This window comes from Nycticebus coucang, chromosome 13 (assembly GCF_027406575.1).
Source record: "Nycticebus coucang isolate mNycCou1 chromosome 13, mNycCou1.pri, whole genome shotgun sequence".
Taxonomy (NCBI): domain Eukaryota; kingdom Metazoa; phylum Chordata; class Mammalia; order Primates; family Lorisidae; genus Nycticebus; species Nycticebus coucang.
This window is the reverse complement of record NC_069792.1, coordinates 29197496-29221679: the sequence shown is the minus strand read 5'-3', so window position 1 is coordinate 29221679 and position 24184 is coordinate 29197496. Positions and strand designations below refer to the sequence as shown.

Below are 24184 nucleotides of genomic sequence, written 5' to 3'. Positions count from 1 at the left end.
TTTGCTTTGTTGTATTGTCTTTGCCCTTTTATCAAAGATCAGTTTGTGGTATTTACGTTTGTTTATTTCTGAGCTCTCTTTTTGGTTCCATTGGTCTATTTAATCTGTTATTTCACAAATAATGCACCATCTTCATTACTACAACTTCATAGCAAGTTTTGAAGTTGGGTAGTATGAAACCTCTAACTTTGCTTTTTTGCTGAATGTTGATTTTCTCAATTGGAGTCTTGCTCCTCTTTATGTAAGCTTTAGAATCAATTTGTCAATATAAACAAAATAACTTGCTGGGATTTTGATTAGGATTACATCGAAACTGTAGATCAAGTTGGAAGGAACTAACATCTTGGAAATACTGTTCCTATCCTTGAACATGGAATAACTCTCCATTTATTTTTTTCTTTTTTTAATATCATTCATCAGAGTTTGGTAGTTTGCCTCATATAGATCTTGTACATATTTTGTTATATTTATATCTAAGTATTTTATCTTTAAGGGTGCTAAGGGAAATGATAATGTGTTTTTAATTTCACTTGTTCATTGCTGGTATGTAGAACAGTGACTGACTTCTGTTTTGTTATGTTTATCCTGCAACATTTCTATAATTGTTACTTAATTAATTCTTGGAGATTTTTTTTGTTGATTCTTTTGGCTTTCCTGCATAGATAATCATGTCATTTGCAAACAAAGGCAGGACAATTTTGTCCTTCTCAACATATTTACAGATAAATTTTATTTCCTTTTCTTGTCTCATTGCATTAGCTAGATGTTTCAGTGAGATGTTGAAAGAATTGGTGAGAAGGGAAATAACTGCTTTGTTAGCATAAGAACTTCAGATTTCTCATTGTTAGGTACGATGTTAATTGTTAAGTATTTTTGTAGATGCCCTTTATCAAGTTTAGCAAATTCACTTCTATTCCTACTTTGTTGAAATTTTTATCATGAATGGATGTCGGATGTTGTCAAATGCTTCTTAGCATCTTTGATATGATCATATGATTTCTCTTTATTTATCCTACTGAGGTAAGGGACGGATAACCTAAACTGATATTTAAATGTTTAACAATCCTTGCATACCATGTATAAATCCCTTTTGGTTGTGGCATATACTTTTATACATTGTCATCTTCAATTTACTAAGATTTGGCTGAGGACTTTTGCATCTATATTTTTAAGAGATTCTGTTCTACACTTTTCTTTTCTTGTAATATCTTTGTCTGGTTTTGGTATTAGAATAATGCCGGCCTTATAGAATGAATTAGAAAGTGTTCCTTCTTCTATTTTCTAGAACTACTGTAGATACCTTATATAATTTTTTCCTTAAGTGTTCAATAGAGTTCACCAATAACTCACCTGGGCTTACTGCTGTCTATTTTGTAAAAATATCATCAATTCAATTTTTATAATAGATGTAGACCGTCTCATATTTTCTATTTCTTTTTGTGTGAGATTGGAAAGATTATGTTTTTTTTCAGGTAATTAGTCTGTTTCATATAGATTATCAAATTTATGGACATTGAGTTGGCTATGATACTAATTTTCTGTCTGCTGAATCTGTCTATTATAATAGAGTGCTTAAGGTCTCTAACTATAATAGTGGATTCATTTATTTCTCCTTGAAGTTTTATCATTTTTTGCCTCACAAATTTTGACACTCAGCAGGTACACAATATTAAGAATTGATATGTATTCTTTGAATATTGATCCCTTTATCATTATGTAATTTCCCTTACATCCCTGATAAATTTCATCATTCTGATGTCTTCTCCATATGAAATTAATATGGCTATTCTTGGTTTCTTTAATTGTTATTAAGAAAGCCTGGCATTATTTCTCCATCCCTTTAATTTTAGCTAATATGTGTCTCATAGTTAATGTGGGTTCCTTGTATAGAGTTGGACTTTATTTTTTGATCCAGACTGACAATTTGTCTTTTAATTGGTATATTTAGACCATTGACGTTCACAGTGATTATTAATATAGCTGAATTACTATCTACCATACTCAACACTGCATTCTCTTTATTACCTTGTTTTTTATACTGTCTTTGTCTCCCAAACCACTTCCCCTTTCATAATTTTCATTGAGACTTTTAAATGAATTTATTTCTATCCTTTGTCAAAATATCAATTGTTCTTGTCTTTTTACTTACTTTTATTCATTGCCTTATAATATGTAATATAATATACACAAACAACTAATCAAAACCTGTTGATGAATAGGTTTCACATGTTGTATAAATACATTGTGATTTAGAAAACGTACTATAACTTTTCCTCCCATCCTTTCTGTAATTAGTATCATTCATTTCACCTATGCATAAACATAAATATATGTGTGTGTATAAGAGCATACATAATCCTAAACATTGTTGCTATAGTATCTGTATAAACTGTTATATGCTAGCTTAATTAGGAATAAGAAACATGAGCTGGGGGCCTGAGGAAGAAGCCAACCCTACCCACAACCATGTGCCTGCCATTCAAAAGCAGAGGATAGGTCTGCACTCTCTGCCACCACTGACGTCGCTATGCTTCATTAAGGGGTTGAGGGACAGCCCAGCTGTTGATGTCAGGCATGAATGCCATGTAAGGGCAGGCCTGGTTCCAGTGCTAGTGCTTGTACATGCAGTCTGGGAGCTCTGCTTGCTGCCACCAGCCCCACGTACACTACCTGTGGTCATGACAGCCAGGCCACTGTCACTGGAGGCAGAAACCATACATACCATTCTGGGGCCTGAAGATCAGCCTTCCCAGCCAGCCAATGCCAGCGCCCACTTGTGCCAGCCAGCGGCTTCATCAGTAGACTAGATAAAGCAGAAGAAAGAATTTCTGAACTTGAAAACAGGTCTCTTTAACTATCTCAGACAAAACTAAAGAAAAATAATTTTAAACGAATGAAGAAAGCCTATTTAACACATGGGACACCATAAAACACAAATATTTGATTTTACATGTTCCAGAAGGATACAAGATGGAAAAGGTGCAGAAAACCTATTTAATTAAATAATACCTAATCACTTCCCCAGACTTGCAAGAAGTATAGCATTCCAGCATGGAAAAAAAAAATTTAAATGTTAGGAATAAATTTAACCAAGGAGGTGAAAGACCTCTACGATGAAAATTACAAAACACTGATGAAAAAAAATAAAGAGGACAGAAATAAATGGAAGGACATCCCATTCTATGAAGTGGAAGAAGTAGATCATTAAAATGACCATATTACCCAAAGTCATCTACAGATGCAGTGAAATCCCTATACCATTCTTAACAGAAACAAGAGAAAAATCTTAACATTCACGTGGAATCACAAAAGACCCCAAATAGCCAAGACAGTATTTATGAAAAAAAATAAAGAATGAAAATGAAAGCTGGAATCATCATACTTTCAGACTCAAAATACATTAAAAAGCTGTGTAATCCAAAACAGCCTGGTATTGGTATACAGACTGACACACAGACGAACAGGACAGAATAGAAAGGCCAGAAATAAATTGACTTATTTACAGCCTACTGGTATTAAACAAGGACAAGAAGAACACACACTGGGGAAATGGTATGTTCCTCAGTAAATGGTGTCTGGAAAACTGGCAATTCTTATGCAAAAGAATGAAACCAGACCCCTACCTCTCATCATATACAAAAACTCAAAAGGAATTAAAAACTTGAATGTAAGACCTGGAACTATACAACGACTAGAGGAAAACATAAGGGAAAGCCTTCAGGACATTGGTCTAGGCAAAGATTTTATACCTAAGACTTCAAAAGTATGGGCAAAAAACCCAAAATAGAAAAATGAGACTACATTAAACTAAAATCTTCTACACAACAAACTAAATAGTCATCAGAATGAAGAGACAACCTGTACAATGGGAGAAAATATTACAAACTATTCAACAAAGTATTAATACCGAGAAGACATAAAAAAACCCAAATAGCTCCACAGCAAAAAATAATAATGTTTGTAAAAATCTGAATTAAAAGTAGGCAAATGATCTGAATAGAAATTTCTTAAAGGAAGACATACAAGTGCCACACTACATGAAAAAATGTGTGACATCAGTAGTCATTAGAAAAAATGTAAATCAAAACCACAGTGAGATTCCATCTCACTCCAGTTAGATAAAAAACAAAACAAAACAAAACACCAAATGCTAGCAGGGATGTGGACAAAGGGTAACTCTTATACACTGTTTTTGGGGAGCGCAAATTGCTCCAGACATTGTGGAAAACAGCGTGGGGGATTTTTAAAAAACTAAAAACACAGCTACCATACAATCCAGCAATCCCCCTGTTATTTATGCAAGGAAGTGAAATTAGTATATCAAAGGGATACCTGCTCCCCCGCCCCCCCCACCCCCGCAGTGTTTACTGTAGTACTATTTATAGTAGCCAGATAGGGAATCAACCTAAATGCTTTTCAACAAACGAATACATAAGGAAAATGTCCCATATGCTCACTGGCCATAAAGCAGAATGAAATCCTCTTCATTCCCAACAACTTGGATGAGACTGGAGGAAATTATAGTAAACAAAACAGGTGCAGAAAGATAAATACTGCATGTTCTCCCCAATGTGGGTGCTGGAAAAAAAAAAAAAGAGCTTATGTCAATAGAGAGTAGAAATGTCGCTAATAAAATGTGGGAAGGGATCACTGGAGGGAAGGTTGAGGAGAGTTTGTTTACTCTTAGAAAATTACAGCTAATTAAGAAGAAGGAATACTGGTGCTCTGCTGCCCTGTAGAGTGAATATGGTTAAGTATAATTTATTGTATATTCTCAAAAAGCTGAAAGAGAAGATTTTTTTGTTTGTTTTGTTGAGACAGAGTTTCACTATGTCACCCTTGGTAGAGAGTCATAGTGTCAACGTTCAAAGCAACCTCCAGCTCTTGGACTTGAGCAATTCTCTTGCCTCAGCCTCCTGAGTAGCTGGGACTACAGGCGTCAGCCACAACGCCCAGCTATTTTTTGCTGCAGTTTTCATTGTTGTTCAGCAGGCCCGGGCTGGCCTCGAACCCGCCAGCATTGGTGTATGTGGCTGGCGGTCGTAACCACTGTGCTACAGGTGCCGAACCTGGAAGAGAAGTTTTTTTGTTTTTTTTTTTTTAATTTGGCCGGGGCTGGGTTTGAACCCGCCACCTCCGGCATATGGGACCGGCGCCCTACCCGCTGAGCCACAGGCGCCACCCGGAAGAGAAGTTTTTAATGTCATAACACAAAGACATGATAAATGTTTCAGGGGATGAATATGCTATTTACCTTGATTTGATCACCACACATCATACATCATGTTTCAAAATATTGCTCTTGGGTATCCTATAAATATGTACAATTACTATTTGTCAACCAAAAATAAAAGGAAAACTTTTATTAAACTTTTAAAAAGTTTAAAAAATGAAATTATTTTACCTTCACTTACTCATTCTCTGATGTTCTTTCTTTTTTTTTTGTAGAGACAGAGTCTCACTGTACCGCCCTCGGGTAGAGTGCCGAGGTCACAGCAACCTCCTCCAACTCTTGGGCTTAGGCGATTCTCTTGCCTCAGCCTCCCGAGCAGCTGGGACCACAGGTGCCCGCCACAACGCCCGGCTATTTTTGTTGTTGTTGTTGCAGTTTGGCCGGGGCTGGGTTTGAACCCGCCACTCTCGGCTATGGGGCCGGCACCCTACTCGCTGAGCCACAGGCGCCACCCCATGATGCTCTTTCTTTCTTTATATAGACACGTGTTTCTGACTTTTTTTACTTAAATAATTTTCTTTCTCCCTGAAGAACGTCTTTTAACGTTTCTTAATAGGTGGGTTTCCTGGTATAGAAGTCCCTCAAATTTTGTTTGCCTCAGAAAACCTTTATTTCTCCTACACTTTTGAAGGATGATTTCACCGGAAGTGAAATCAGTATATCACAGGGATACCGCCCCCCCCCCCCCGCCCCCAGAGTTTACTGTAGTACTATTTATAGTACTAGGTGGAATTCTAGGTGGTGATTTGTACTCTTAACATTTTAAATATTTCACTACATTCTAGTCTGGCTTGCATGATTTCTGAGGGGAAGTCAGAATTCTTATGTTCATTCGTTTAGGTAAGGAATTTACCTGTTCTCTCTATTGCTTCTAAGATTTTTTCTTTATCTTTTGGATTGCCTTTCTCTCTTTATTCCCTTCTTTTGTTTCACCATTATGTGTACGTTCAGCATCTTGTAGTTGTCCTACAATTCTTGCATGTTGTTTGATTTTAACTTTCAGAGTTGTCGCACACCAAGCATCCAACAATTCATCAGTTAGAGTTTTTCTACTCACACACTTCTTCCTGTGAAGATATTTGGTCATGGGTCTTTGCTTCTAAGCTGTGATTCTGTCTTTCCAATTTGGAGGCCTTTCTGTCTCTCCAATTTTTAAGGAGTTTGCCCTATAACTTCATGTCTCTGATCAAAGAATTATTATTAATTTTTGTGTGGGTTCAGCTTCTTATTAGTATAGAATAGCAATGTCTGGGCTCTTATAAGTCCTCAAAACAACTCTGTTTTCATGCTTATTTTCATTGGTCCACGTAGTATTGAATTATTATAATTAATTATAACTTGGCAAAATTTCAAAAATACATGTCAATATCACAAACAAGACTGCTAGTTGGGAGTATTCAGTGTTCTGCGGGCATTAGGCAGTATAGTTTTTAGTACTGTTTTTTGTTTTTTTTTGACAGAGGGTCTTATTCTGTCTTCTAGAACAGAGTGCAGTGGCATCATCCTAGCTTTCTCAACCACAAACTCCTGGGCTCAAGCAATCCTCCTGCCTCAGCTTCCCACATAGTTGCTAGACATGTGCTACCATGCTTGACTAATTTTTCCATTTTGTTTTGTAGATATGGGGGTCTTGCTCTTGCTTAGGCTGGTCTCAAACTCCTGGCCTCAGCCTTCCAGAGTTCTAGGATTACAGACATGAGCCACTGTGGCAGACCTAGTATGTTTTTATAAAAGAAATAAAGAATATTGATCATCCCACGAGTCGGTTAAATGGTAGTTAAGTACGAGAGCTTCTCCTACACATGTGTACATTTGCTTGCGTATTTGAATATATGCTTTTACATAGTTATCCTGTTCTCTTAATGTTGTAATATAGGTATAGTCCCTGGTTTCTAAATAAAACCTCAAAACAAATCTGTTTAATGTTTCATTTTATAAGCCATCATTAATCTTAACATTGTAAGCTTTTTTTCTACTTCAATTTATTTCTTTATGTAGAAATTCTTTATGTACAATCTCAACTTACTTGACTTTTTAGTTGGCATTTACACTGTGACCACCACCTCTTCAAAACAATCTGTTCTTTTGGTTTTCCCTCTACAACTCTTCAGATTCACTATGTATCTGTTTGAAATCTGCTCTTGGATCTTTGAAAGTCTGCTGAAACATCGTCTGTTGAAAACCAAACATGTTATTTATCCATGCCACTTCTACTATTCCCTGTCTCAATGAAAGGGAAAAGACAGTCCCCATCTTACCATGGATTGACCTAATAATTTTTTGACTTTATAATGGATTTATAACCTTGCTGTAAGTTGAAGCACAAGTGAATATTTTATTTGCCCGCACCAGAAAACCCAGGAATCATCCTTGATATGTCAGTCTTAATTTTTATTTTCAACCCACATTAAAATTGCTTCTTAAATATTTCTCAATCTAGTCATACATCTACAGAGTCTCTCTTACAACCAAGTCCAATCAATTAATATATTTAACACTGACTATGTAAAAGCCTCATGGAGATTCACTCATACATTTTCTTGAACACTTCCAAACCACTCAGAATGATGCTACCAATATGGCTTTTGAAAAAGGTAAATCTGAGAATATCATTTCCCTATTTGTAAACAGGCTCCTCGACATGTGCCTAAGGGCATGCATCACTTCATTCTTCTGCTGACCTGGGATTTTTGCTTGCTTTCTCAGCCATATTCCTGCTTTCCCCTGTTCTCTTCTTTTCAGCCCCATCTTCTCAGTTCTTTTACTTCAAGGGAGTCATCCATACTGGTTTCTACATCCTGAATCTGCTCTATTCTCTTTTTCCTTGAGCTACCTATGTGTCAATCGCAATTAAAGTGTCCCCTTTCAGGGATGTCTTCACTGAGGTCCCTAAGTAAAATCTTCTTTGTATAGGCTTTGTAGACTCATACACACACACACACACACACACACACATATATACATACACACGTATGTATATACACATATATGCTATTTATATTTAATTCATAACATTTATCCTTTGAGAAATGATTATGGTTATTGGATTAATATCTGTCTTTAGCATCAAACAGTAAACTTCTTGAGGGAAGGAACTACGTATGATTTTGAACATAGTTGTAGCCCCACTACTAAATGACATGTGGTAGATGATCAACAAATATTTTATCAAAGAGTAAATGACTTTTAATTTAAACTAGGAATTAACTACCAATTCATATCATAACCTGTGAAGCTCCTTGACAAACGTTAAAATTTTTAACAATCAAAATAGAATTCTAAGAATAATATATAGCATCCTCAAATTTCACACAGAGTATAATTCTGTAAAAATTAGCAGCACATTTTAAAAGGTCCCCCAAATGAGCCTTTATATGGCACAAGTTTGGGGCCCTGGATGGGTTTTGATAGTGATGATTAGAAATAAGGAATATTTCTGTAGGAACAAAGTTAATTTTAAAAAAATGACAAGAGACTTGAGACTGAATCTTTCTTTTCTGTGCTGCAAGTTTCCAACCCTTAGAATCAGCCCTAGAAAATGAATGGAAGGAGGAAAGTGAGCAGCAATCAGCTATGAGCTATAAGTAGACATCAGTTCCTCAGCTCCAAGCAAAGGCGACCATGAAGATTCACTTTCTCTCTTAAAGAGAAAACTATGAAAGTAACACGTAAGAAGGTAACTATCCCATGACAGAGAATATAGCAATTGGGGAAGAATGAACAGCTGACCCGTCCATTACCTTTGCCCCTTCTCACTTGTCAGCTTTTGCACCCACGGAGGCACACAGCAGTATCTGCTGCTCTCAGATTCACGCACGGGCAGGCCGATCAGCCGTGTTACTCGCCTACTCCGCAGGTTTCATTCTGGGTCAAAGGTGGCAGAGCAGCTAGCTGTGTGGGAGTTTCAACAGAGGCCGGCAAATTCCTTTCAAGGGGTGGAGCCTAATTTATTTCCCCTCAAATGTTGACTGAAAGTAGTGACAGATTCCAAAGCAAGAGGAGAGGTGACTTCCAGGACTAGATTATAAAAGGTATGCGACATCCTTGCACTGCATGTAGCTGCCGTCTTGTAGGGACACTTAAGAAAGCTCACGGAGAGGCGCGTGTGGTGAGAAACTGAGGCCTCCTGCCAACAACTGTATTAACGAGGCGCCTTGGAAAGAGATCCTCGCACAGTTCACAGCGTCCTTTCTGATTCACCTGTGCAACTTTAAACTTGCTCAGCTTATCAGCATTGCCAGGAAGGTTTCATTTGTTTCCATTGGCACAGATCTTACATTGAATTGACTTTTGTGTACCTCGAAACTTGCATAATGACCCATGGTCAAGCTCAAGTGGCCGTAGACATAGCCAATATCTTGACAGCATGGATCATGGAAGATGGATGCCCAGAAGTTTCCAGTTAAGAATCTCCCAAATTTCTGACCCTCAGAAGCTGCACAATAATAAATGCTTATTGTTTTAAGCTACCTTTTGTGGTAATTTATTATGCAATAATAGACAACAAACACAAGCTGTCACCAGATGTTTTTCTTCTCATGTTGAAAGGCAAAGGTAGAAAGGGACCAAATGCAGTTGTGCAAGTACATTTCCAGCCTCTGTGTTGGTGCAATCTACTAATATCCATTACATAAATTAAGCCTTTCGGTCAAACAACATAAATGGGAAAAGGAACATACTTTTCTGTAGTAAACCAAATATTGGCCACCCAAGGATACCAAATTCTAACCTCTGTAAATTTATAAAGTAAAGGAGTATTTGCTGATATGATTAAATTAAGGATTTTTGATGTGGTGAGACTATCTTAGATTATTCAGGTGGACCCCAAATGCCATGACAATTGTCTTTATAAGAGAGAGGCAGGGGAAGATGTGACATATACACAAAGAATGTGATGTGAAGACGAAGGCAGAGACTAAGCCAGGAGTTAGTCTAACACAACACTAAGCTTGGTGTTCAAACCAGTGAACACCAAGGAATGCGGGGGCCACCAGAAGACGGAAGAGGCAAAGAAACGGATTCTCCTCTAGAGCCTCCTGCTGACACCTTGATTTGGGATGTCTGGCCTTCAGAAATGTGAGAGAATACATTTTTATTGGTTTGAGCCACCAATATTTTGGTAACTTGTACAGCAGCCCTGGAACAGCAGCCCTAGTATTTCTTCACCTGGGATAGATGGAGATGTTGACTTTGGGCTGAACAATAACCCACGCCACCTTAGCATCCCTTCAAAGACTAACCAGAAAATCAAAAAGAGACACTATACATTGATATCACCAGAATAAATGAACAAATAAACAAAAGGCAAATGAAGAATTTAGACCAAAAGATTAACTACCCATGAAAGCAGTAGAAAATGTTAAAATTTTTCTTAACCCTCTCTAAAAAAAAAAAAAAAAAAAAAAAAAAAAACACACACACAATAAAAAGAGATAAAAACAATACAATATCAGAGAGGAGATAACCGAAAAAAATAAAGATGAGCTCTTTAGATTTAGGGGAAAATGGAGAATAAAATAAAAACCAGAAATGAATGTTCCATTAAAGACAGGTATATGAAAGACATGGTGGACAAAACTACACAAAATGAAATATAAATATATATATGAGAAGTGAATATAAGTTCCATTTTATATATATTCAGTGTTTGAAAATAAGAAACTTAAAAATAAAGTAGAAAAAATTTCAAAGATAGAAGAAAACTATGCTGAAATGAAAGATCTAATTCTACACATCACATGGGTATTATGTGTTATAGGAACAGCTGTACAACATCATGTTTTATACTGGAAAATAATGCAGTTCATAGTCAATGCGATCTAGTTTGTTCTTCCGATTTTTCATACTTACCATAAATTGAAGAAATTTCACATAGTTAAAGGTGCATGAGAGAAACTATAATAGTGACCTTGGTCAAGTAATTCTACTTTTGATATATCAAGAGATGGATATTTAAGGTTCTTTCCAACTCTTCAATTCTGTAATTCTTACTCTGAGCTGTTTTTCTGATTGGGCTTGAATGAAAACAATTTCAGAAAGCATCTACATTTGGCACTGGTGTAGACCTATATTAAACATAGCTATGGAATATACTAAAATCAACTAGTTAATAATAATTGTCACCTCTGTAGAAGTCAACGTTTTAAGGCTATAACATCTTTACATTCTACATCAAACATCTGGCAAACAATTTAACACGTATAACATCATCTTTCTGTAGCTCTGACAAAAAGTGAGTTTTATTAATTACCAATATGGCTTTTTAAATATTCATATGTCATGTAGCCCGTTAATGTGTGCAACAGAATTGTCACTAATTATGTCACGTATTTTCTTTCTTCCTTTTTTTTTTTTTTTTGAGACAGAGTCTCACTATGTCGCCCTTGGTAGAGTGCTGTGATGTCACACCTCACAGCAACCTCAAACTCTTGGGCTTAAGCAATTCTCTTGCCTCAACCTCCCAAGTAGCTGGGACTACCGGCGCCCTTCACAATGCCCGGCTATTTTCAGCTTGTAGTAGTCATTGTTTGGCAGGCCGGGGCTGGATTCGAACCCGCCAGTTCTGGTGTATATGGCTGGTGCCGTAGCCACTGAGCTACGGGCACTGAGCCAAGTGACATATTTTCATATGATATTTTTGGTGAACTGAAAATATCATATAGATTAGCTGCACACTATCTACTTCTATTTTGAAAGGTGGCATGGAAAAAAATTAAATGTTCTAGATTTTACCAAAGAAAAATTTATGCATGATTTCTTGGCCTTGGGATTAAATGGAAGACGATGGAAAAATGACTTAACAGGCAAATAATTGTCCACTACGGTTTTGGGAATGTGTACAATGGCAGTGTGAAGATAGTTACAGAAAATTTATGTTTTCACACATGAGATGTTTGTAGTGTGACTTGGGTGGTTGATACTAACAAAGCTTATGTTTCCAAAAGCATACTTTCTCAAAGATAAGAAGCATTCTGAATGTGTTCAAGGGATGCGGCATCCATCCTTTATGTCAAATGGCACAAGAAACTTGGACAGTATTTTCTTATCTTTGTTTCCATATAGTACTTGGCAGGGGACCTTGAATATTAGCCCCAAGTAAATGTTGGATGATTAAATGAATGGTTAAATGAATTACTATGTATTCAGGTAATTGCTTCTCATAGGTAAAACAGAGAGTATTCACGTTTTAAAGTCATGATAAACCCAGAGACCATTTACGCTTTTCACAGGTGATAAGGGTAGTGCATACTTTTCTGAGAGTCAGATGAAGATTACACACCCATGACCAAATCTTGACATTGCTTCACTTCTTGTCCTGGTCTTTGATGACATTATATAGGCTAAGATTGCTTGAGGTTTTTCTAGAAGCTCTGATAGCATGGAATTGCTAATTTGCTAGACAGCTAGTCCAATCCTGTGCGTAAAGAATCTGAATTCTTGGAAAGTTCTTCCTAATATGTCAACTAAATTCTTGATTCAGGTAATCTCCACCTTCTTATCTCCACATTCCTTACAGGTAAAAAAATGAGCATGCCCCGGTCTGCTTACCCACTCCTATGTTTTCAACACATTCAATCCCACATTCAATCCAATTGTTTTTCAGCAAAATTCTACCTCAACTATCTCAGACAAATTGGATTGTTAAAAACGCTGTAGAATGAAGTTCAACCTTAATGCTCACTGTCAAGAGGTTTTCCCTCCATTCTAATGTGATTGCTCTTCCTTGTTTGATGTTGGCAGGAAATTAGACCAAATAACCTCTTTAAAAGGTCTCAACTTAAAGATTTCAAATTTTCAGTACTTTGTCTATATAGTATAACTTCTAAAATGGATACTTTTATTTCCCTAACTAAGCCAGATTCTCTTAGTGAATTTTGGGATTAAATCATGAAGTCTGGGTGGTACTCTAAATATATGAGGTTTTGTTTATATACGTGTTTATTCTTCAAATATTAAATATAAAACTATTCTTCATGCCTAGTCAGCTGTGCCAGGCACAAGTTGTTTTTCTTATAATTTACATATAACTATCACCTATCATAATATTATTATTTTTATAATTACTACTTGTTAGAAAAGTCCTCAGTTTTAACCATCTTATTTTATATTATTTATTACAGGACAGCATGAAAGAAATTGATAGCAATTGCCTGAATAATGAATCTAACTTTTTTAAAAAACATTTATGTGATGATAATAAGGTAATGATAATCATTTGGAGTTTATCTGTCACTCAGGCTTGATTTCATAGAAACTTATATATTTTGTATCTCTGTTAGACAATTATATTAATAACATATTCTTCTGGGTATAACCATGCAATTCCCATTGATCTATTACATTATACTATGGTCTTTTTTATTTTCTTATTTTACTAATAACCCTATACCTACTAGATTTTTTTTTTATTTTTTACTTTTCTAATTTTCATCTTGAAAATACTACCAGAACTGTTCAATTCAAAGATATATGTATCATTTATTTCTAAATTTCTTACATATAAAAATGCTTGTTAAAGTGATTGCTTGGACATATGCAAACATAAGTCATTGGCATAATTTAGTTGCAGGCATTCTGACATTTTTTCCTTCAATTTTTTTCTTATCTTTCAATGATTACCATCTCTAGCTGGTATAATATTACAATTTATAGAACCTGCAAAATTTTGTGTCATCTCTTCCTTCAGAAACTAGAGTGCTATTTGTTAGTCTTTTTAAAACTCAGCAATAGCTGAGTTAATCTCATGGTATCTTAAATTATATTCATAAATTCTTTTTTCATAATTTCTTACTTTAAAAATCTGGAAAAAACATATGTTTTAGGTGATTATGGCCCTTAATGTTCTGGTTGCTAGATATTCATCCATAGCTCCAATGGTGCAAGATATAAACATTAAAGAAAATCATGTATAAAAACTTCCATCATTGTTTTTCCCAGAAGCCTTCTCCTTCTCTTTTGCTCATCTTGTTTAAAATGAAATAATCTTGTAATGTATTCACCTATAAAAGATAAGATCACATATCCATAATATAGACAAGACTTTAAGAGTCAGATAATCATTAAACCAACTTCCAGGCACTCCATGCTGTCACGTAAGAGCTCAACAGCTTTAGTCCTGTTACTTGTCACTCACGTGATTAACCGGAATAGAGAGCTGGGAGAGGTGGGGTGTTGGCAGTACAGCTCTGGCTTTAGAATCCTTTAAGAAGTCTTATCATTTCTTAATATTTTATTTGAACCACAGCCCACCTGACTTTTTTCTGTAACAGGAAGGTACGTTTCTATATCGTGCTGCTCGCAAGTTGAAGCAATTTCGTAAAATGAATAACAGTGACAATTTCGATCACCATTTATCAATAGTTTCACAAGGCATATTAAAACTGTTGAACTGCACCAACAAGGTAAGCTAAGGAATGTTTACTTTAAAATATAAACTACTCCTGTACTAAGATCTTGTCTGTTATCATAGAATTCTAAGTGTTTATTATCACTAAAAAGTTGAGATACATTTCCTTAACTCTAGAAGAGGAAAATCTAAACATGGAAAACATTCATTTTTTTAGCTAGAGTGAATTAATAGTTTGCGAAAGGGGAGTAAAAAAATAAGTGAATGAATTCTTCAGTGCCATAATATTTTCCAAGGAAGCTAGGGTGATATATTGTGTGAGGAATGGTAAATTTTTATCTCCAAAACTTATTAATAGTTTTAATCTGTATATGCATATGTTTATAAGAACTGCTAGTCACTGAAACAGGAAATTTAAGGTATTTAACAAATATCTTTACATGGTAAATCTTGAGATATATATGTACAATAAATTTTTTGCTTTAGTAATTTTGATATATGTAGGGTTATTTTTTCTACTAGCAGTTAGGAACTAAAAACAACAAAACAAAATTTGGAAGACATTATCTTGGGACAACCCAGCTGTTTCCTCATTTGCAAAATGCAAAAAAATTATAACATCTATATTGTGGGATGTTGAAATGATTAAATGGCATAATTCATGTAAAGTACTTAGCACTAAAAAGTTTTTAATATTTAATGTGATATTTTATTATTATTATTATTCCCTCTTGAGGGATTTTACCGGCTTCCATACTGGTAAGTCATGGTTTCCTGGTCATAAGTCAAAAGGTTTCCTATGTTTCTAAAATAAGTTTATAAAAACATTTTTGTGAAATAAAAAATAATTTTTTTTTGAGTACCAGTAGTTTCTCATAGAAGGTAAAATGGTAAGATAATCTTTGAATCCTATTGACAGTGATGAAAACAGATGTTATATAATTTAGACAATCTCATTTAGCAGTGCTTTATATGTTTGATGGGAGCTGGTCTCCTCTTGGTATGCTGGGTTTGCCAAGCTTTTTTCCAGTTTGGGCCCTTACTTAACATTTGTCCCCTCAAGAGAATTTACTTCATTTTCTCCTTAATTAATCGGATCTACCTTGTTTTGTGCATCCTTCAAGGCTCAGCTCAAGATTCAGGAAAACTTTATACTCTAGTCTACCAGCTATAATTCCTAACTGTAGTGATTTCAAAGCTCTGCCTAATGCAGTCTTTTAAAACCTTTTGTATCTCATGGCACACTTGAACCTGTAGTTAAACTTCTACAGCACACTTAAATTATGTTGATCAAAGAAAAAAGAATATAAAAAGGAATATACTTACTGCGCTTTGAACTTCTTTCAAAAATTAATAGTTAATGGTCTTTAAAAATTGGGGGGGCCCACCAGAGATCCTCTCCCAGTGTGCTACGCCACACCGGTTGGTCTAATGCAAGAATGGCAGATACGTTCATTCTGCTTGCACATCCGGCTGATTAGTAGCAACTGTTGGAAATACTTTGTTGATTCTAAGCCTTGCGTCTGGGCTCAACTGAAAAGAGTGTAGGACAGACAATGATATCACCTCTTGGCCTAGAAAGGGGTAAAGGTCATAGGTATGATATATATTTGAAATTTCTTCTCTTACGTGTTAAGCTTTGCATAGATCACCATGATCTAAAATCAACTAACTGTAGAGAAAGGAAATACATGAATAATTTCAATCTTGACATCAAATTAAAATGTAACATTAATTAACAATATAGTTTTCCTTTTCTTGAAATGATGAAGGCAAGAGGTTTAAGACAGCTACACTGAGTTTTCTTCATGAACCAGACATGCTGTGAACTTTAGTGTTGTTTTATTACATTTTGCTTCTGCTGAGTGAAGCTTGATAAAATATATGGCAGAATTTGCCAATTTAAAAACAACTTCATTTTCATGTTGATTTAAATTCAAATTTTTTCTCTGTTAATATACCCTTCTATGTTAACTTTTTATATCTCACAGAAATTAACAGTGGTCGGCATACCTACAGAATTGTGGATCCAAGGTATTCAGAAGATTAAGCTTTCTTCTTCCTTCTCCTGATATTCTATTTACAAATGCAAGTGTGCTACTATCTTAACAATAAGAAATTTAATGTAGGTTCTCAAGTAGATTAGAGGAGCTGAAAGTAATATGAAAATTTGCAATTACAAACAATGAGAGAAACAATAAGGGGCGCTATTCGATATTATAAATGTGATTTTGTTTTAAAGGTTAGAGGAAGAAAACCACCTCCCCTGGGTGAAGCCCAACCAACGAAGAATTTGGTAAGAGTAACTGTAATTTCCTGTATAGTTCACCAGCTTTTCATTCAACTTAATTCTATAATGTTTCTCTTTAAATTATTTCTTTTTTCATGCTTAGTTTTGAAAATATTCATTATAATGCTAACAAAAGGAAAAGGCATGTATCTTTTAAAAATTGGATTCCTTTAAACTGCATGTTTTAGAAACCACTCTTTTAAAATAGAAGTGGCTAGGGTAAATATCAGAGTATTATTTTCTTAAAAATAAACAACATTGAAAGATCAATTTGTAATATGTGAAAGAAACAAATAATTTATGTAGTTGAAAATAAACTAGAAAAGAAGTACATAAAGAAAAAATTCATCCTTCATAGTTTGTCAAGAAGTAAATATTAAACTGTGAGAACCCACCTTATATTTATTAGTATGGATTGTACAGCATAAGTGATATATAATAGTTTATAAATGCTCTATATATTTATACACATCTATGTGATATTCTTAAAAATTATACAGCAACGTTGAAAATATTTATGAATTTAAAAGGCCAAATACTTCATCGAATCTCATTCATTTTCAAACTGATGCAAGTATTAACAAAGATGGGGACAGAAAAATGAGCCCATCATAAAAGTGATGGCTTCTTTTATCAATATTTTAATTATCATTTATTTTATTTGACTAAGATATGTATGGGGTATGGAAATTCCCTATCTCTTTTAGAGAAGCAGGGTGAGTCTGCACACCCTACGACTCAGAAAACCCTAGGAATTCCATCTGAAATGGAAGATTTGGAATAAATGAAATGAACACATGATATAAAGCAATATAAATATATTGAAGGCTTCTGACTGAAAGAATTTGAAGAAGTGAGAAAGAAAATTTTTAATAAAGGAAATAACATCTGTGTTCCCCAAATTACAGAAATAAAACCAAATTCCTTTCTCTCTTTTTTCTTTTGTCTTTTTAAAAATTCTATGAAATTTTTACATCATTATATTTCAAATCTGCTTAGTCTAGTTCACCCTTAATTTCTATCTTTAAAAACGTCCTGGAACCCTTGCTATAAATAATATGATTTTTTCCCACATAATTATCTTTGAAATTTGCTGTTTAATCTTGGAAATGTATTATTTAAAGTTTGTTAAAAGTTCTATATATTATTAAGCATATAACCAAAAATGATCTTGATTTGTGAGTAAATTAAACATGGGTCACATGAGTCTAAGACTCAGTCATTATATTTACACTTGTTTGACCTGTGACCTTCACAGTTTATTTATCCTCTTGGCAGACCAGAAATGAGAAATCATCAAGTTCAGAGGGTTACTAAGCAGATAAAATGAAGTTGTGTATTTAAAGCATGGAGCACAGTACATGACCTAGAAAATACCTAATAACTGATTGTTATCTAAATGAAGAACTGCCCTGCACTGTACTAATCCCACTCCCCCAGGTCAGCAGGCTTCAGGGAATATAGCTGACTCTGCAGAGCTACTATGTCTGGTCCATGTAAGATATCTTCTTCTCCACTTTCTATAGTTTGTACAGATAGTCCTCTTTAAGATTCTCTTTAAACGAGAATCTTAAAGAGGACTATCTGTACAAAGACTAGCTAATGAGGCAGTTATCTGCCATACTGTGGGGAAAGCTCAGATTTTGGGGGTAGACTTTATGTTACAGGCTCAATCAGGTAGGTCCTTATTATCTTTGCTAAAATAATCTGAGTGTTTTCCTGTTATTTATTCCTTCCACTAAAAATACACTTTTCCATATTAAAAATAAACTCAGTTGAGTGACCTGTAGTCAACTCTCCTTCATGTTTAAACAGTGTTATTATATCCATTGATATAGTATGAATACAGAAGCCAGCTGCAGTAGCTGTTGTGTAAATCCTAAATCTTAAACCCTATCAACCTTGCATTGTCTACATATCAGTTACCACCCTCATAGTTGTACGTCATATTTTTAAAAATATCATGCAAGATTCTCCTTTTTCACTACACCAAATTTTCCATATAACATACTATGATAGAAATTAAAGATTGAATATTTTTAATGTATATTTTTATAAAAATGTGAAGTTAAAACTTTTTAAAATCTATTTCTCCAGGAAGAAAATAAATTTTTAAAGGAACAGAAAAGACAGAACGGCTTGTGTTTCCTAAAGGAACTATTACAAAAGATAAAAACTTGTTGGAATAAAATTTTGAGGGGCACCAGAGAACAATGAAAAATATGGAGTGGCGATATAGAAACATACAAACTTTAGTTGTATCTTCCAAGAATCTTTCTGCTTATGCAATATTTTGGAATAGAATGTCTTCTGGAATTACTGCCTGCATCCTGGTAAAAATGGATTAGAGCAATTCAGAAATCCATACTGTATTACTAGAACCTGGATGCAAACATAGAAATGAACGCTGCAGTCAACAAGCTACTTCCTATGTATGCCCATGTGTATCAATCGGTATTCTGTGCTGATTTTTGTAAGACAATTCATGTAAGGTATCAGTTGCAATGATACTTTTCAAACCTGTTTAAATATTTCAGGAGAAGACATCAAATCCTTCTGATGAGGCATGTAAAGGTTACAGGATTCAAAATTAACACTGCTTTATTATGAAAATAATCTTATGGCCTACTATGAATCAGTATACTATATGAAGTGTAAATTGTGGACAATGCCGATGAGAACAAGAGAGTCATACACCTTAAAGGAGCAGCAATATAAAGAAGTCCAAGACACTTATGAATGATATCAAGAGATGTAACTGAACATGAATATGTAACACAGTGCCTTCAATAAATGATCTAATAAATGTTCTAAAATGAAAAACAGAACAGTCAAAAAATAGAAATGCACCTAGTCTAAGGATACTAAACCTTAGTTCTGAGTTATTTTTGTCAGTTATGTATAATAAAACTTGTCTAAATGAGTTTGCAGTTTGAGATGTATATTTTTAAGAGAATAATATATGCCAGCCTTTTAATTGATGGAATGTGTATATTTAATTTTGACACTATACCTGTATATAAAAGTATTTTCATACAGTACTACAAACAAATTGCTTACTTTGGATCCTATTTCTCCTTGGATAAAATAAATGAACTATGTGTTAATATTGCCAGATTCACTTAATGAACCCTAACAGAAGTTTCAAGATAGAAATCTAATACTACACTACCACTGATCTTCCATTTAATATACGACCTTATTACCAAGAATCAACATGAGACTGGGGCCCCAAAACTGTATAAGAGCAAGAACACTACTTTTTACCTTTAAGTCCTTTAAAAAAAAAAAAAAAAGTCTTATTCGTAAAGGGAAATGGCAACACTATTGTAGGAAGGCCAAAGTCTTCAAACAGCTCCCGGTCTGCGATTCCTTCATGCCTGCTCTTCACTGTCTTGCTTATCCAAGTGCTGACTTGCTTGATTTGATTTACAGAAGAAGTTCTGGTGACACCCCAGTGTGCGGTGGTGACACTTTCCCCAACCCATATGGCATTTCATCCTCACTCATGCAGATAGCTGTATAAAATTGTATGGACACTTGGTATGGTGTTTACTGGACTGCCCCATGAATGGAGATGTGAATCGAGAATTATTTCTGTTTGGTTATCACCGTTAACTCCAGAAAAGGAGCTGACAAGTACTTTTTAGGAGCAAATGATTCTTCACTAAACTCTCTTTCTTTCTTCAGATGAACTTTTCTAAGTTGGTTTGTTCTTTACAGCATAAAATAATGGTCAACATTCTGGTACACCTCTATCTTTATGAATTAGTGCTTTTGTTAAACTATCAGCTAGATAGGAAATTGTTTCTAAAGCTGAACACTGAAACCATCCTTGGAAATGGTTCCTTGAAGGCTATCTATAATGTTAACAGTATCTTTCAAAAATTCTGAGATAATGGCAAAATAAGAGGCAACATATTTTAAATACTTGTTAAAAGAATTATTAAAATTTTGGTTTTTATCATTTGTTTATGATAGATTTGAATTTTAGAGAAAGGTCACACGAAAAGGTTTATTCACCATGTACCAGGTGCCTGTTTATTCACCATGTACACAGGCACCGTGTGCCAGGTGCCTGTGCAAAATTATCCACACTCTTCTGATTCTATTTCCCTTCTTTATTCCTAGCCACTAGCATGGTGGGTGGGCTAATAATGATCTTGCATATTGTATTTTTATTATCTCTACCCACATTTAGACTTGTCTCACTAAACATTTTCTCCCCAATATATATACAGATGCTTTAAATCAGTATTTTCTAAATTTGTCTCAAGAAACCCCAATCCTTTCTAATACTACGAAAAGGAATAATAAAATAAGAGGAAGGATTTTAAGTTTGGAGATCAGTTAAATTTTCATTGGGAGACTTACAATGAATATAAATAAATTAAAGGCTCTGAAAATTCATTCATAAAGGTTCAAAAAAATTTAACATTAATGTAGCATTTCTAAAACTTACTTGATTATAGAACACACTTTTACGTAAAAACCACTAACTGAACACAAGGTTAATGTAATTAATAGAAGGTTCAGATAGCAAGGGAAATGCTGCTTTCTACAAAGGGTTTTACTTAAAAAGCTTGAAAAAAAAGGCTTTCAAAGAATATGTTGAAGAAAATACTCTTTTTAAGATTAAGATAATTTTCTTAAAGTTCATCCATGGTGTATATGAACTAGGCCATACTTTCATTGACAGCAGGTTTAAGAAGTACATTTTGTCAACCCTTCTACACTATATTAATATTTTTACAGAAGCACATAGTGCTAAATAGATAGTCTTTAAGGTGAGTGACTTGTGCTCTAAGTCAGAGAGTCTTTATGGTGCTCTGAACATGCAGTCTTCACATTTTTATTCATTATGTTCTCACTGCTTAGAAAGTTCTTCCATAATCTGTGCATGTCTTGCTCAGACTTCAAGAGGCATCTCAATTCCTTTCTTTTCATTTGCTATGACTTCCATGGTAATTCTAGATATCATTAATATTTGTTCCCCTTGTTGCCCATAGCATTTAATTTCCTGCATCATGCATTGTTATTTGACAGGTTCATCTTAATACTTTAATTTTCTTTTTTTTTGCTTGTTAAGATGGTTTTTTTTTTTTTTTTTTAATTGTTGGGGATTCATTGAGGGTACAATAAGCCAGGTTACACTGATTGCAATTGTTAGGTAAAGTCCCTCTTGCAATCATGTCTTGCCCCCATAAAGTGTGACACACACCAAGGCCCCACCCCCCTCCCTCCGTCCCTCTTTCTGTTTTCCCCACCCATAACCTTAATTGTCATTAATTGTCCTCATATCATTTAAGTAATTTATTTAAATTTTTTTTCTTTCCCCCAAAAGATTGTATGAACTTTTCCCTTCACCTCCTCATGGGAAAAGCTAGACGTATGGTAGTAAATAAGATGAATTGTATTATTCCATTATTTTATCGAATTCCAAATAATCTAGGAAATACATTTACATATTGAAATATAAGTTACTTAAAGATGGCTATGATAGAACTATAAAACATAACTAATTTAAGACTCCAGGGCATTGTGTTCTCAAAACCTCCATGGAATTTTCTTTGATTTCTAAATTTAATTTGTTGCAAACATCTCTCAGCTTTCATTCTGACCAATCTCTGAAAACATAGGTAGGTGCATTGATAATTGCCAATTCCAACAGTTTTTAGTGTCTAGATATAAAAATATATTTATTTAGCTAGACCGACAATATTAGCTAAATATTTGAGACAGATCCGAAATGACTATTTTGTTCGTGGAGTAAACTGGGGTTTGTTTTACATGCTTTGTTTACAAAATGGTAAGAAAGAAGTGTACAAGGCAGAAATTTTCTAATGTAGGGAGAGGTTAGGGTTCTGTCATTACTATTCTAAAAGGAAATTAATTTTATATGATATTTTACATGAAGAAAGTTAAGGCAAGTGACAACATTTACAACTTAGGATTTCCTACTCTTGCTTGTTGATTTATTCCTTTTTCTTCAAGACACAATCTAAGGGCCACATCCTTTCTGAAGCCTTCCCATACCCTCCCAGGTGGAGTTGGCCATTCCTGCCTGGGTGCCTCCACTGCTCGGCTCAAGTCACTCTCAGTAACCTTCCATGTGCTGCCATGGAGGAGGCAGACATATGTTTGCCAATTTCCACATTTGAAACTTCATCACAAATTTTCTTATATAGGGTATTGGAAATAACACAACTCAAAAGAGAACACTTAACCTAAAAATTTAATTGGAGAGAAAAACCTTATAATATATTCTGGAAGTGCTCTAAACACTATCATTAATGGAAAGAGTTCACTTTGCAGAGCAGCCATGTCAGGTGTGGTGAAAGCCTTCCAGGAGAACCAGGATCATCTGTCGTCAAAATACACAATTTTTCATGGCAAAAGACAAATCCATTTCCTTTCTTTCTTTTCTTTTCAAAAATAGTGGATTTGTCTTTTGCCATGAAAATTATTAATGATTGCCTAGTGCTTCTTTCTGCTTAAAAAATGGGTGCTACTCTCACTCTGGGTAAATTATCTGATACCAGGGTTGTGACTAATCTGTTCACAGCCAAGTGGGGGTTCAAAGAAGCTCCAGCTTTGGAATACGGGTTACTTAATGGGAAGACACAACCTAAATACAGATAATTCATTTACTTACTAAATACTTAAGCATCTGTCTCCATCATGTGCCAGTTCTTGTCCTAGGGGTACAATGAAGTCCCTGCCTTTGTGGAGCATATACCTCAGGAGAGAAAATAGTAACAAGTGAACAAAATTGTTTCAGAAAACAGGCTCTGTGAGAAATCAGAAAGATTGGTGAATAATGGTGGCAGTTTAGATTAGATGAACCAGGAAAGCCCCTTCAAAAAGGAGACATTTGAAAATATTTTATTCTCAAATTTTTGACATATAACACACGATTGGCAATATTTATACATTTCATAAATGAAATCAAAATCATCAAAACCGAATTCTTCAGCTACAGTACATAATGTCTTCATAAAAATAATTTATGAAATTATCTGATGTTGGGCGGCGCCTGTGGCTCAGTGAGCAGGGCGCCGGCCCCATATACCAAGGGTGGCGGGTTCAAACTCGGCCCTGGCCAAACTGCAACAAAAAAATAACTGGGTGTTGTGGCGGGCGCCTGGGCGCCTGTAGTCCCAGCTGCTCGGGAGGCTGTGGCAAGAGAATCGCGTAAGCCCAAGAGTTAGAGGTTGCTGTGAGCCGTGTGATGCCACCGCACTCTACCGAGGGCAGTACAGTGAGACTCTGTCTCTACAAAAAAAAAAATAAAATAAATAAATTATCTGATGTT

General features: G+C 34.9%; 1 protein-coding gene across 4 annotated transcripts in view; it reads left to right on the top strand.

The window, feature by feature from the left end:
• Window positions 1–19952, top strand: part of IL7 (interleukin 7) — a 54671-nt gene extending 34719 nt beyond the window's left edge. For 3 of the 4 annotated variants that reach the window (XM_053559301.1, XM_053559304.1, XM_053559305.1), the window contains 4 exons: window positions 13354–13434; window positions 14503–14634; window positions 16822–16875; window positions 18967–19952. In XM_053559301.1, the coding sequence (XP_053415276.1) occupies window positions 13354–13434; window positions 14503–14634; window positions 16822–16875; window positions 18967–19086 (387 nt within the window). In that variant the 3' untranslated portion in view covers window positions 19087–19952. The remainder of the gene's footprint in view (window positions 1–13353; window positions 13435–14502; window positions 14635–16821; window positions 16876–18966) is intronic. The other variant, XM_053559303.1, reaches the window with a different exon arrangement.
• The last annotated feature ends 4232 nt before the right edge of the window (window positions 19953–24184 follow it).